General features: G+C 40.6%; 1 protein-coding gene across 1 annotated transcript in view; it reads left to right on the top strand.

Moving 5' to 3' along the window:
- The first annotated feature begins 11,265 nt into the window (after nucleotides 1–11,265).
- LOC147724808 (1-phosphatidylinositol 4,5-bisphosphate phosphodiesterase gamma-1-like) overlaps nucleotides 11,266–13,222 on the top strand; it is a 731,250-nt gene continuing 729,293 nt past the window's right edge. The window contains exons 1-2 of the mRNA XM_086966316.1: nucleotides 11,266–11,479; nucleotides 12,402–12,931. Coding sequence (XP_086822442.1) covers nucleotides 12,712–12,931 — 220 coding nt within the window. The 5' untranslated portion in view covers nucleotides 11,266–11,479; nucleotides 12,402–12,711. The remainder of the gene's footprint in view (nucleotides 11,480–12,401; nucleotides 12,932–13,222) is intronic.

Below are 13,222 nucleotides of genomic sequence, written 5' to 3'. Positions count from 1 at the left end.
GTTCTTCATCATTTAACACAATAGGATCTTTCACATCACTTTTTGTCAATCTCTGTAATGGTTTTGCAATTAGTTAAAATCCACTAATCCATTGACGACAGTAATCAACCATTCCCAAAAACATTCTCACTTGTTTTTGTGTTTTGGGTGGACTCATTCCTCTTCTAACTCTTATTCTTTCTGAGGTCACTTTTCGTACTTCCTTTCCAATCTTATGACCTAGATATTGTACTTCTTGCTGACAAAACTGTAATTTTGATGGGGCACCTTATGCCCTCCTTCTGCTAAAAGATTCAGCAGTTCAATAGTATCAGAAATGCAATTTTCTTTTGTCTTTGATGCCACTAACAGGTCATCAATATACTGGACTAATACTGATTTTCCTGGCATGCTCAAACTCTCCAATGACTTTTTTAATATTTGATTAAAAATTGAAGGACTTTCAGTATACCCTTGAGGAATTCGGAACCATGCAAAAATACGCTCTCCAAACCGGAATGCGAAAATAGGCTGGCTATCTGGATGTAATGGAACTGTAAAGAATGCATTGCATAAATCAATAACAGTATAACATTCTGCATCATGTGGAATCTGATATAATATCACTGCTGGATTTGGCACAATTGGACAACATGGAAAAACTATCTTGTTTACCTTTCTCAAATCTTGTACAATTCTAAATGTACCATTTGGCTTTTTCAGTCCCATAATAGGTGAATGACATGGGCTACTCATAATTTCCCTCAGAATTCCTTGCTCAATCATTTTATTAATCACTGGAGTTACCCCTTCAATTATTTCTGGTGTCAATTTATATTGTGGAATATTTGTATATACAGCATCCTCCTTTACCGTGATTTTTACAGGACTTACACCTTTCATTAGCCCTATTTCTTCTCCTGTGAAATCCCACACTTCTTCTTTAACTGTTTCTTTTAATTCACTTGGGATATTTTCTTCATCAAACAATGGAAAGGTTTCACTCTTTTCTGAATCAATTATTGACATGGTCATTTTATACATACTATCATCATCTTCAGTTTGAAAAGCTATGCCATCTGGGGAACAATAAATGACACCGTTTATTTTACACAGTATATCCCTTCCAAGTAGATTCACAGGGCTACTGTCACATACTACAAATCGATGCATCTCTTTAAAATTCCCAATTTCTACTTCTACTGGTTGTGTTAATGGAGCTTTAATTTGTCTGTTTCCCACACCTGCAACTTGGATTACTTCACCCGAGAGGGGAAGGTTTTGAATTTCTACTGATCTCACTGTAGAACGGGTAGCACCTGTGTCCACTAGGAAAGTAACATTTACACCATTCACTTTTCCATTCACAAAAGGACCAGATTGATCTACCTCCAGAGTTGCGCCAAGCACGCACTCCACTTCCTCTCCTAGGCACCGTCAGAAACTCTCACCTGATTCATTTCCATCCGATCTTAACCGTTACTGTGGAACAGCAGTCACACGTGGTGATCTTTTTACTTGCTCTCCTTTGTAGAATCCTGTCTCTGCACTGTATCTTTGGCGATTAACACTCTGTGGAAGAGGTGGCAATGGCACCTCATTCGGTAGAGTGACTACCTGCTGCTGTGGTGGAGTTTGCTGATTTACCTCATTCTGCACCTGCGGATTCAATAATATATTTTCTTGGAAAATCATTGGCGGTAATTTACACTTGTTTCTCCAATGCCCCATTTTTCCACAACTATGACATGGCCATTTCTTTTTAGCCTCATCAATGTTCATTTGTCTCTTTCCTTTATTCAAATTATTTTAAAATTTTGTTTGATTCCCACTATTAGTAATTTGCGCTTCTTGCTGTTCTGCAACTTTCACCTGTGCCCACATTGTTTTCTCTTTTAACTTTCACTGTCTGGCTTCAATGCTATCACTACAATATTTTGCATATCGCAGAGCCTTGTCTACCGAAGTAGACTGCCAGCTCCTCATATGATGCCTAATCATGTCACCTACTTCAGGTCTTAATCCAAACATAAATTTACATACGAAATGACTCATATCCTTTTCACTCAGGTTCTCATACCCTTTATACTGTTTAAAAACTAACAACAATCTTTCGTAATATGCATGTACCGATTCCTTTGACTCTTGAATAGTTCTATCAATCTTTAGCCAATCAGTTTCTTTTGGCGGGATTTTATTTTTTAAAAAGGTAATAACTTGGTCATATTTTCTCATAACTTCAGGATCTGGTGCACCTGTCTTTTCATCTCTTGGATATTCTTCCTTTGGCCAATCAACTGTGATTTTACATTCTGTCCACAAATCTATGGGTACAACTATGTCAAACAACCCATCTAAATCTTCTGATAATACTTTAGATACTTTCACAAATCTATATACTTGTCTGTACCATTCTACTGGTTTTTCTCGCAACCTGGGAAAATCATTTGTAAATGACAATATATCCTGTCTACTCCGTGGTACATGAACATATCCTCCTCCTGGTATTTCTCTCATAGGGTATTCTTTGGCTACTGTTGGTTCTTTTTCTCTAACAGGAAATGCTGACAAATTTTTGTTGTTAGAATCTTTCTTCTTTTTCATCCATTTAATTCTCCATTGTTCCAAATCTCCCCATTTTCTCAGAACTACAATTAATTATTTTATTTGTGTTAATCTCCCTGCGGTATTCATATTGTCAATATCCTTTTCTGTGAAGTCTACTCTGTATGGTTTCTGTAGCATTTTTATCTTGGCAAACTCTATGCCTAATTCATTTGCAAGCTCTTCCAATCTGTCATGAAGAGTCTTTGCTCTCCATGTTATACTTTTGCTCTTACAAATCAGTTCCTCATCTAGATATGTTTTTAATTTTTCTGTTCCAATTGTCCTTATTATCAATTCTTCCATTTCTATTTTTAATTTTGCCACATCTAAGACTTTAGGTTCTGCATCCTTTTGCGGTAAAGTTTTAAACCAATCATTTAATTCTTCAACCGACGGACCAACTTGAGTTTTTATTATATCTAAATCAATTATTTCTTCTCTGGAGTTACAGTTGTTGATTTTGCTCCCATGGGAATATTATATATCGGACTCCGATTCTTGGTCAAATTAGGTGGTGATGTTCTAAAAGTATTACTAGTTTCATTTAAATCCGGATAAATCCTTTCTCTGCCTTGTTGCACACTTAAGTTCAAAGCAACAACTAATACATTCTCATCTTTTTTCTGATTTTCAAAAACTGGTATTACAGGACCTCATAGCTTCTATATGTTTAGTTAACTCCTTATTGGTTTCTGCCAATTCATGTGTTGATTTTTCTAGTTCTGATGTGTCTGCCTTTTCAGCCTGTAGACATTCTGACTTTTCAAAAATGTGTCTTTCTTCTAAATTTCTTTTTTGGGTTTCGACAATATTATTCTCTAATGGTGGTGCATTCGGTCTTATCTCTCTAGAAGTTGTTTGATATGGGGGAGGTCTTTTATTCAAAATGCTTTCCAGCACCTCATCCTCCACATCACTCATTCCATACATACTCTTTTCTGAGGCCTGTTTATTTCTCTTTCCTGTACATTTTCTTCCTACTATTTCATCTACAGTTCGTACCGGATACATTCCATCCCACATGTCTGCCATTCTCCATCTTTTCATTCTACTCTCATGCGTGGATCCCCAAAATCCTTTACAATTTCAATGTCTACCATTCATATTTCTATACCTTTCTTCCTCTCTAGTATGCATTTCCCATTTCATTAAAGCCTCAAACTGAGTAGGTCTAGGTGTTGGTTCAAGTCTCATCATTTTCTCTCTCAAATTTCTCAACACAGCTGAACTAAATGATCCTGTTTCTGGAAAAGCCAATTCTCCATCATTTTTATATAATTTTTTGCCCAATTCTCCAACCATATACAAGAATGATAGCCATATTTTGTCATCATATACAATTCAGGCGTTTTAGGTGGAGGAAGCAATTTTTCCTCTCTTATCACTTTTTTCTTGTCACTTTTAAAGAAATTCTTTATTTTCTTAAACCATGAAGGTTTCTCTCTGTCTTCCTCATAATAATAATCCATTTTTACGAATTCTGTCTCAAATACGATTGTTTATTTTCTTTCAATCAGTACCGCTATTCTCTATCCAATCCCAGCGCGTTTCACACCAACACACCAATTAGCAAAACCTTTGTCACACAATTTCTGACCAATCCCAGCACGTCTTAACACTAACACACCAATCAGAGCTTCAAATATTACAGCCACGTGGACCAATCCCAGCGCGACTCCTATTACGTCAGCTTCTACTCCTGTTTCTGCTGACCCCTCCTTTACAACATTTTATCGGCACATTTTATTTATACTTCATACAACTTAAATCAATTAGTAACGACACAAAACATTTCCATTCATCTGTTTCGCTAAACCAAAGTGATAGTTTTGTCCAAACTCACAAGTATTCTGTATTTCCAGTAGACAGTGCTTACCTCTTCTTCTACCACAGAATTTTAGTTTCGCCGATAAAGTAGCACTTCCCTCTACCTTACCCTTCTCTCAAGCTTAGGAAAAACCTATTACTCTCCCAGGGATAAGTTTTAGTCAGAATACCCAATCGATTCCTGTGCTTAAGGCAAAGATTTTATAGGTTGTGTTCGCTATACATTCACCACTTTCACACGGAAAAGTCCCTAACTTGTAACACACGACGATGTTACTATTTTGAAACATACTATGTAATGTGCGACTTCACTTGCCACACTTCCTCTTCCTGCAGACACTGACCAACTTCCTACATCCCAGAAGTTTTTCAGTTCTGACTACATATAACGTAATACAGACTCAACATATAGTGTTAGAACATACAACATCAATAATCAATAAGGGCCCGATTCACAGAACTAACTTAAGACAAAATCCTAAACTTACTACTATTGGTATTCACAGAAGTTAGGATTTTGTCTTAAGTTTGTCTTAAGACAGACTTAAGACAGACTTAAGTTAGGAATTTGTCTTAAGTCTGTCTTAAGACAAACTTAAGACAAAATCCTAACTTCTGTGAATACCAAAAGTAGTAAGTTTAGGATTTTGTCTTAAGTTAGTTCTGTGAATCGGGCCCTAAGGGTCCGATTCACAGAATGAACTTAAGACTCAATCCTAAACTTACTACTATTTTGGTATTCACAGAATGCACTTACTACTTTTGGCATTCACAGAATGCACTTACTACTTTTGGTATTCACAGAATGAACTTACTACTTTTAGTATTCACAGAAGTTAGGATTTTGTCTTAAGTTTGTCTTAAGACCAACTTAAGACAGACTTAAGTTAGGATGTTGTCTTAAGTCTGTCTTAAGACTGTCTTAAGTCTGTCTTAAGTCTGTCTTAAATCTGTCTCAAGTCTTTCTTAAGTATGTCTTAAGACAAACTCCTAACTTCTGTGAATACCAAAAGGAGTAAGTTCATTCTGTGAATGCCAAAAGTAGTAAGTGCATTCTATGAATACCAAAATAGTAGTAAGTTTAGGATTGAGTCTTAAGTTCATTCTTTGAATCGGGCCCTAAATCTCCAAACTAACCTATAGAAACCATAACTCTGCTACCAAGAAAACCTGATCTAGTGCAGCTCTATAACAACCTCTAATACTCATTTCACTTAACCCAGGTGCACCTACTATTTACTCATCAGTGGGGCCGATAACACCGCGAGTCACACACACACACACACACATTACACCTGAATCAGTGACAAAAAGGTAGAGCTGCTGGTTAGCGGGGTACCTAGGATTTATGCTTTATTCATTATATATATACATTTACATTATTTTATACATGCTAATATGTTACCTGGAAAACCCTACACCAAGGTACTCCCCTATTTGGTCAATAGATCATCTAGTAGAGGTTAGTTGATGGAGATCAAGACCAGCTTAATCATAGTTATCCCTATAGCATTATCATTTATTTGATCATGATATTTAATTAAATAAAACCACAACTCGAGTTTGAAATTTAAATTAGCTTTGTCTACTTTATTTAGGAAACTGAATTTTAGTTTATTTAGACAAGCAAGAATGTAGACATTTATTTAGTACATGTCAAAAGAGAATGAAATTCAGAAATTATATTACCTAGCTCTGTTATAAAGAAATAACAGAGTTGCACGAGTCTCAATCTGACTCTCTATCCTCCTCAACGCACCAAAATAAAATCTCTGCATTCGGTCATCTTCATTGCTCCAAAAGTTAAAGTCCAAAAATATTTCAAAGTCTCTAGCACCATAAAATAGTTCAAACCGACAGCATGTCGTGGTGCAAAATAAATCCAAGGAGCAAGCTTTTTTACTCTTTTCGAACAAGATCTTTTATACCCTTTTCCACTAAATAGCTAAACTAAAATTGAAACTTTTAGGGTCCACAGTTCATTCTGATTGGTCCATTAGAGGGGTAGCTATGATCGCCTCATCTTAACCTTGACAGAACCGGTTTTCCAAAATGCTCAGTCATTCTCACACTTTCTCATGGATTTCATCTCCGTTTATACTTGTCACTTATTTCTTTTGAAACATTATCTTCCGATTCTTCTGTTTCCACAGTCTCAGATGCAAACAACTTATGGCATCCTTCTATGTCCTAGGCCAAGCTGACCTTGACATCACCCGCTCGGTGAACCAGGCTCTCTGCTGATTTAGCCATTTTTTTTCTGGCGCATGCGTAGAGGCTCACTCTTTCAGGCCAATGCTAACACTGCAGTCAGCAACCATTTATTTTTCAGGTCTAGGCCACGTAGGCCTCAATGAGAACTAGTGCAAAAACAAACACAACAAACGTTAGAATTTTGAATTATACTTCTTTCTGGTAACCTCCCACCAATCTAATATTCCTTATTAGTACATTACCTAGCAGAAGCGTAACACACAGCTTTATTTACTTACCAAGTGCATTTATTTCCTTTTTGCCACGATAAGACATACACACTTTATAGAAGCAAAACAAACATGCTGTTTCCGTATTATGGCACTATTTTAGTATGACTCATTCACAAATGTTAATAGATTAGTCTTTGCAAATAGCAATTAATACCCACATGTAATATTGGTGTCTAAGTGCAATTTTGCTGGTTAATTATTCATGCTCCAAACGGTTACATTGATTATAGTTATGCGTGTGTAACTTCACAGGGGGTACACAAAAATGTTTGTCTCACCCCTGCTCCATCAGCATCCTCCATCGACAAGTCTCCATCCAAGTAATGAGCCCTCTCTATCAGTCATCAGAGGAAGTTTTGCCCATCAACTTTTTTCTCCTTTTGGGTCCTTCTTGGAGGCACTAACTGCTGGGCGCTATCTGTGTCTGCAGCACCGTGAATATTGGAAGGGTTCACCCTTACCTTTGGCGGGACCAAGTGGGTGATGACCAAACCACCCAGTCTCAGAAGCAGCTCCAAAGATCTTCCCAAGCGTCGAACCATTAACAATAATTACACTCCTGTCTCTATTTTCCCACAAATATTAATGTGCAATGCTGTGATTCCAGCTCTACCTCAGAACTGGTTTTCAGGGCCTTTTTCATTTTGGCGAATGGTGTCTATTGGTTTCAGGTGGCTTCAGGTGGTGTTTTTAATTCACCACTATAAATTATCTTGTATGTTTGGCTGGTCAACTAGTAGTAGATGCCCAAACAGCCCTGTGCTGAAGGGAATCCAAAGTATTAACATCTAGTCAACTGGAGTTTCTGTTGGGCTACGCGCTGAATATTGCCCAGACACTTCACACTATATGTCACACTTATCTAAATCACAAAAGTCCTCAGTAAAAAAGCTGTAACTTTGCTCCTACATAGTTACTTATATGCATGGAGCAAACCACTGGCTTCCCAAGCCTTTTCAAAGAATTGCAAAAGTATTCATGGAAATGGTGCCCCTCACAGAGTTCAGGAGTATTCAAATGCATAAGTATTCAAACAGTTAGTTTAGTTTGTTTGTGTTTTCCAAAGGGTGTGGTTAGAGGCGGTGTCCTGGTGCTAAATTTAGAAACAGCAGAGGTGCAGAGCAGAACTTCAGTTAGAACAGGTATATTCTGAGAGCTTTGTGAAATTGTATATGGTTGGGTTCTGCATGAATAGCAAAAGGTAGGATGTTCCAGCTCTGAGCAGTGGCAACTGAGAATGCTCAGCCTCCTGTAAGCCTTCTGAGGAAGATCGGTTCATTTAGCAACAGAGTCTCTGAAGACTGGGGTATCTGGTAGGGCACACTTCGGTTATTTTGTTTGCTGGAGCCACCCTATGCAGTAGTACAGAGGCTTGAGGTACATTGTTCAACCACAGGAGGCCAGTGAAGGTTAGACATGTGCAAGACACTCTGGCTCAACTAGGCAAACTCACGAGCAATCTGGCCGCAGAGTTCTGTACCAATTGGAGACGCTGCATCAAATAGGCAAGAGGGCCCCAAAAAAGTGTTTTACACTAATCCAGAACTCTGAAAATAAGTTTCTGTAGCAGGGTTCTCAAAAAAGAACTAGGCACAAGAGGGATGATATTTCTCAACATCTTCAAAAGGACAAAACATGTTGCCATAAGTTTGTTGATGTGCGACTCGAACGGTAGCTTAGAATATGAATGTAATTGGCGTATGAATAGAATTGAAGCCCAAAGGAGGTGACGAGGATGGCCAGAGGCATCATGTGTATATTAAATAAGGTAGGCTCAGAGCCGAGCCCGAAGGTTTGCCATGGTGTAGCTGGCAGAGAGCTGGCTGAAATGGAAAAAGATGGGCAGCTCCGGTACGCTTCGACAAAAAGAATGAAGCCAGCTCAATACATCCCCCTGTAGGCCTACACCGGTGGGTCTATGGAAAAGGATCTAATAAGAGACAGTGCCAATGGCTGCCAATAGATTGAGGAGAATGAGGGCAGCAGACCCGTCATTGTCCAAGCTCATCCAAATATTGTAAGAAGAGGCCATCAGACCATACAAGAGACTTCAGACCATACAGAATGTTGCAGCCATGCTCGGCCTTCCCCGATGAACCCACATAACACCCCACCTCAGGCTACTCCACTAGCCCCCGTACAGAAGAGATGCCAATTCAAGCTGGTGATTACACAAGGCTCTAGACAACCAAGGCCTGCCTACATTAAGCACCACCTGAACTTCAAACAACTATTGAGAAGACTACACTCTCCCTCCCTTTCCCTTGCATTGTACTCCCCCATCTACCGAAGCAGAAGTGAAGGATGCTCCTTCTCCCACATCACAGCAAAGACCTGAAACATCCTCCCCATGCACCCTTGGACCATCACCTCCCTTCTAGAATTCCGAATGGCCCTCAAGACCTGGCTCTTTGAATAAGCCTCCGTGGCTTGCAAGCGCCTGGATACCCTATCAGGTGATTAAACACGCTTTATAAATCCTAATTAATTGACAGACCTGCCAACTTTAACAAAAATCTCATTGTATGAGGAGGGGCAAGTCCTCCGAGAGGGCGGGCCTCATGTCGAGATGTACCTAAGAGGTACTTTTACGAGATGCAAATCCACTATTTACAGTGATTTTCAGCTTGTTTTCCCTGCCACCGTGTGATATTGGCTCCTTATCGAGTGACTGTGTGATGAGAGACGATATTGTGTGTCACATGGTGGGCCCGTGTGAGTTGGCAGGCCTGGATTGATCAGCACGGTCTCTGAGCTGTGACAAAAACAAAAGATTGACTAACACTTACTAAGATCATGCTCTTCTCAAGATAGCATCATAGTTGTGTATTAACATGGCTCTCCATAACTTCAGCCACACTAGCAGGTAAGAGGGAGATCGGGCGATAGCTGGACAGGATTTGAGGTTCTTGGGTAGATTTGTTTAATAAGGGAATGAAAGCCTCACATTTGGAGAAGATATTGCCGAAGTTGTTACAAATTGAAGTAAGGACTGTTACCACCGCAGGTGCCAAAGTCTTAAGATATTTGACGAGACGCTGATCCAAAGGGGATCCTGAAGTGATGGTACTGAGTTTTGCTCGCATCCTGTCATCTGTGATGGGACGGATCTCAGACCAAGGTACTGAGATGACAGCAGATAGAGAAGAGAGGGAGAGGTGGTCTGGGGACATGGCCTCAGTATTATTGGTAGGAAAAGACACAACAGGACGCTCAGTCTTATCATTGGAAAAGTCTTCAGTTGGAAATGCCCTGAGTGATGTAGGAATTACTTCCAGGTTCGCCTGAGATGTACAGATAGAAAACACCTGCTTGGTTGGATCTTCTGCATCGAGAGTCCTTGTTGTTAATATTTAGCCTGTGGTTCCTGCAGAAGGACTTTATACTGATTTTGTTCCTGTTTGAAAGCACATGCAGTTACGGAAATCTAACACACATATAAATTTGCACATTCAACTTTTTTTCAATCTCTATGGGAAAAATATATTTTCTGCGGAACACCTCCTTCGCCTAGATCCCCTATATGCAGTGCTTAATTTGAGCCGGTGGTTTCTTGTGTTCGGCTCTGGCATTTGATTGTCAACACCGGCACTTATGGCAGTCTGCACATGGTGGCAGTATTTGTCTAATTTACAGATGAGCACAGCAACAGTTATTAATTCAATATGTATTTAAAATGAAAAATTCCTGCCGACCAAGCCATTCCTATAGCTTTGGGAGCCTGGAATAGTCTGAATTGTTACAGTTGTAGGAACATGATGGCGAGTAGTAGGTTAGGTACTGTCACTGGCAGCGCTGACAGGAACAATGTGTGGTGAAAGCTGCAGGGCCTCCTGAACAGGGCCCTGGACCTTTTTTTTTTTTACAAATTAAGCACTGCCTATATGTCAATCATGGAGGCGTTGTCTCCCCTTTCCCTTTGATGGTGCTGCTTAAGGGACTTCTTCCCGTCCCAACTCATTGTATTTACAACATGTGTAACTTTACCCTGGATGGTGTATTATTTTTTAGCACCTGAGTTGAACTTAAGCGCGGAAAACTTTTACGAATCGGGCCCAAGGTCTGCAACTGAGGCTGTAGATTCTAAAAATCAAAACACCTTCAAAAGGCCTTTGTATACATGCTACCTGCGAATGCTCGCTGCCCTATCAGAATGCGGCATGCATGCAGAGCCCTACGCAATCGTGCTATATAAATACTGTTATACTTTTCCCACACCCAAGCTCACTTTTTCCTGTTTCCTTTTCCTGCCACTAGATGTCTCTCTTTACCTTCAATCTACAGCCACAAATCTGGTTTTCCTTTCTGCAACATCCTATCATCTTTTTTTTTTAGAAATTCCTTCCTGATCTCTTTCCGGCCATGTGTGATTGCAGTTTCCTCTGGTCGCCCGTGCCAGCAGAGGACTGAAACCACGGGGGAGGGTGGGGGCCGGAGGTTAGGAAGCGAGAGCTGCAGCACCTCCCTGCGCAGCCCTCCCAAGCCAGGACCTGCCCCTCTGCCAACCAGAACCAGCCCAGACCCTCTCCAGGACAACCAGGCAATTTGGGAGCCCTGCTCCAGGCGGAGGAAAGAAGAAGGTAAACGTGGGGCTGTTATAGGTTGCCTTGCCAAGTAAACATGTTCAGCGCATCCTGTTTGTATCTTGTTTACTGTATTTTCCATTGTATTTTTTTGAGGTTCTATTTGCCACATAATTTCCTGTGTGGTGCGTGGGTCTAGAAAGCTGCACGGGCATCTGTCGGTTGCTGCCAGGATGTGCCCCGCTGCCCTGTAACTCAGAGCATCATGTTGGCTGGTGACAGCAGGGAAGCCAGCCCATGGGCAGAGCCATGCTGGGCCAGGCACCGAGGCGCAGTTCCTCATTTGAAGCATCTTTCTCTGCTGTTTTTATTTTTTTTTCATCTGACATTTGCATCTGTTTCAGGAAACTAGCCTGGGACCCGTGTGTTAGCCGTCTTCTATAAATACTTATTGCAGCTATTAATTCAGCGCACAGAGACAGGTATATTCTGCAGTGTGCTGTATTGAAATCAGTAATGGTGAATGTTGGTACTAGTTTTGATTGTTATTCTTATTATTAATCATCACATTATAGTCCTAAGAACTGGTACATTCACATGTAAATGTGTTACAGTATTCCAGTGATGTTAGATGCACTTAAAACGCACTTATATATAATAAGATATAGAGACCTAGTGGGAGTAGACCAGTTGCCAGATGGGTTGTAGAAACCCAAAGGTGCACGTGGTGTGTTGACATCTACATTTGAACTTGGATTCAGGGGACCACCTGCATCTGACAGGATGTATTATACTTAAAATTAAAAGCGCCCACTGATCCCATAATAAAGCGCCAATAAAATACAATGTATGATATTAGAAATCTGCTAGAAGAAGCAACTGGAATCAACTGACATTCCACCAGGGAGTGTGGGGTTTTAGGAAATTATCATTAATGTACTGTTCTTTCTGAATATAACGCCAGATTTACTTTTTGCAGCATCCTGTATGTTCTGTGGTGGTGACGCAGGCGTTATTTCAAAAACATTGCGACAAGAGGAGGCCCTTCTTTTGGTTTTTGGACTTGGAAATGTACAACCTCTTCTGACTGGTTTTATCGACCTAGCTTGGCGAGAAACGAAGCTTGGCTTTTAAGAGTGTCGCCTAGACCACCTTCATGCATGAGGTGGGGTGCTCAGAAGTAGCCGTAAAGCGGCATGTTGGCGCTATACAGAAGTCAGTAGGTTAAGAAAGAGGATTTTGAACTTCTTGTTCCCTGCTGAGGACCTTCCCCTGGGTATGTGGTGAGGATGTCGTTGCCCTGGACCAACAATGTCAACGGTTTCCTGGAGGAGCCGAGGATGGAGCTCAGCGACGCGGGGAGGATCCTGCGTGGCCTGGAGATGGGCAGTGTCCTGACGCTCTTCTACCAGAAGAAGTCTCAGCGGCCGGAGCGGCGGACCTTCCAGGTAAAACTGGAGACCCGGCAGATCATCTGGAGCAGGACCTCGGAGAAGGTGGAAGGAGAGAGTAAGTCTGGCACGAAGTGCGTATGTTTGTCGGAAGGGTTTATGTTATATGTTACTTTACGGAAAGTAATGTCACGTTTAGGGTTGGCGCCCATATTCTGCTGCCTCTGGTACAATGACATTTTGAATCTCCCACCTTTGTCCATGACCAGCTTTGTAGTCAGATTCTATAACACTCTGCTTACTGTAATAGTGCCCCCTGCTGGCTGGCAAGGCTGTTCCCTACACAGCTTAATGGGTTGGACTTCCCTGGTTATGGTGTATTAAGTTGCATACTTATAGATTGATGATG

The sequence above is a fragment of the Lissotriton vulgaris genome, chromosome 4_1 (assembly GCF_964263255.1).
Source record: "Lissotriton vulgaris chromosome 4_1, aLisVul1.2, whole genome shotgun sequence".
In the NCBI taxonomy this organism is placed as follows: domain Eukaryota; kingdom Metazoa; phylum Chordata; class Amphibia; order Caudata; family Salamandridae; genus Lissotriton; species Lissotriton vulgaris.
The sequence above is the reverse complement of the archived record's forward strand: the minus strand, read 5'-3'. Positions and strand labels throughout refer to the sequence as shown.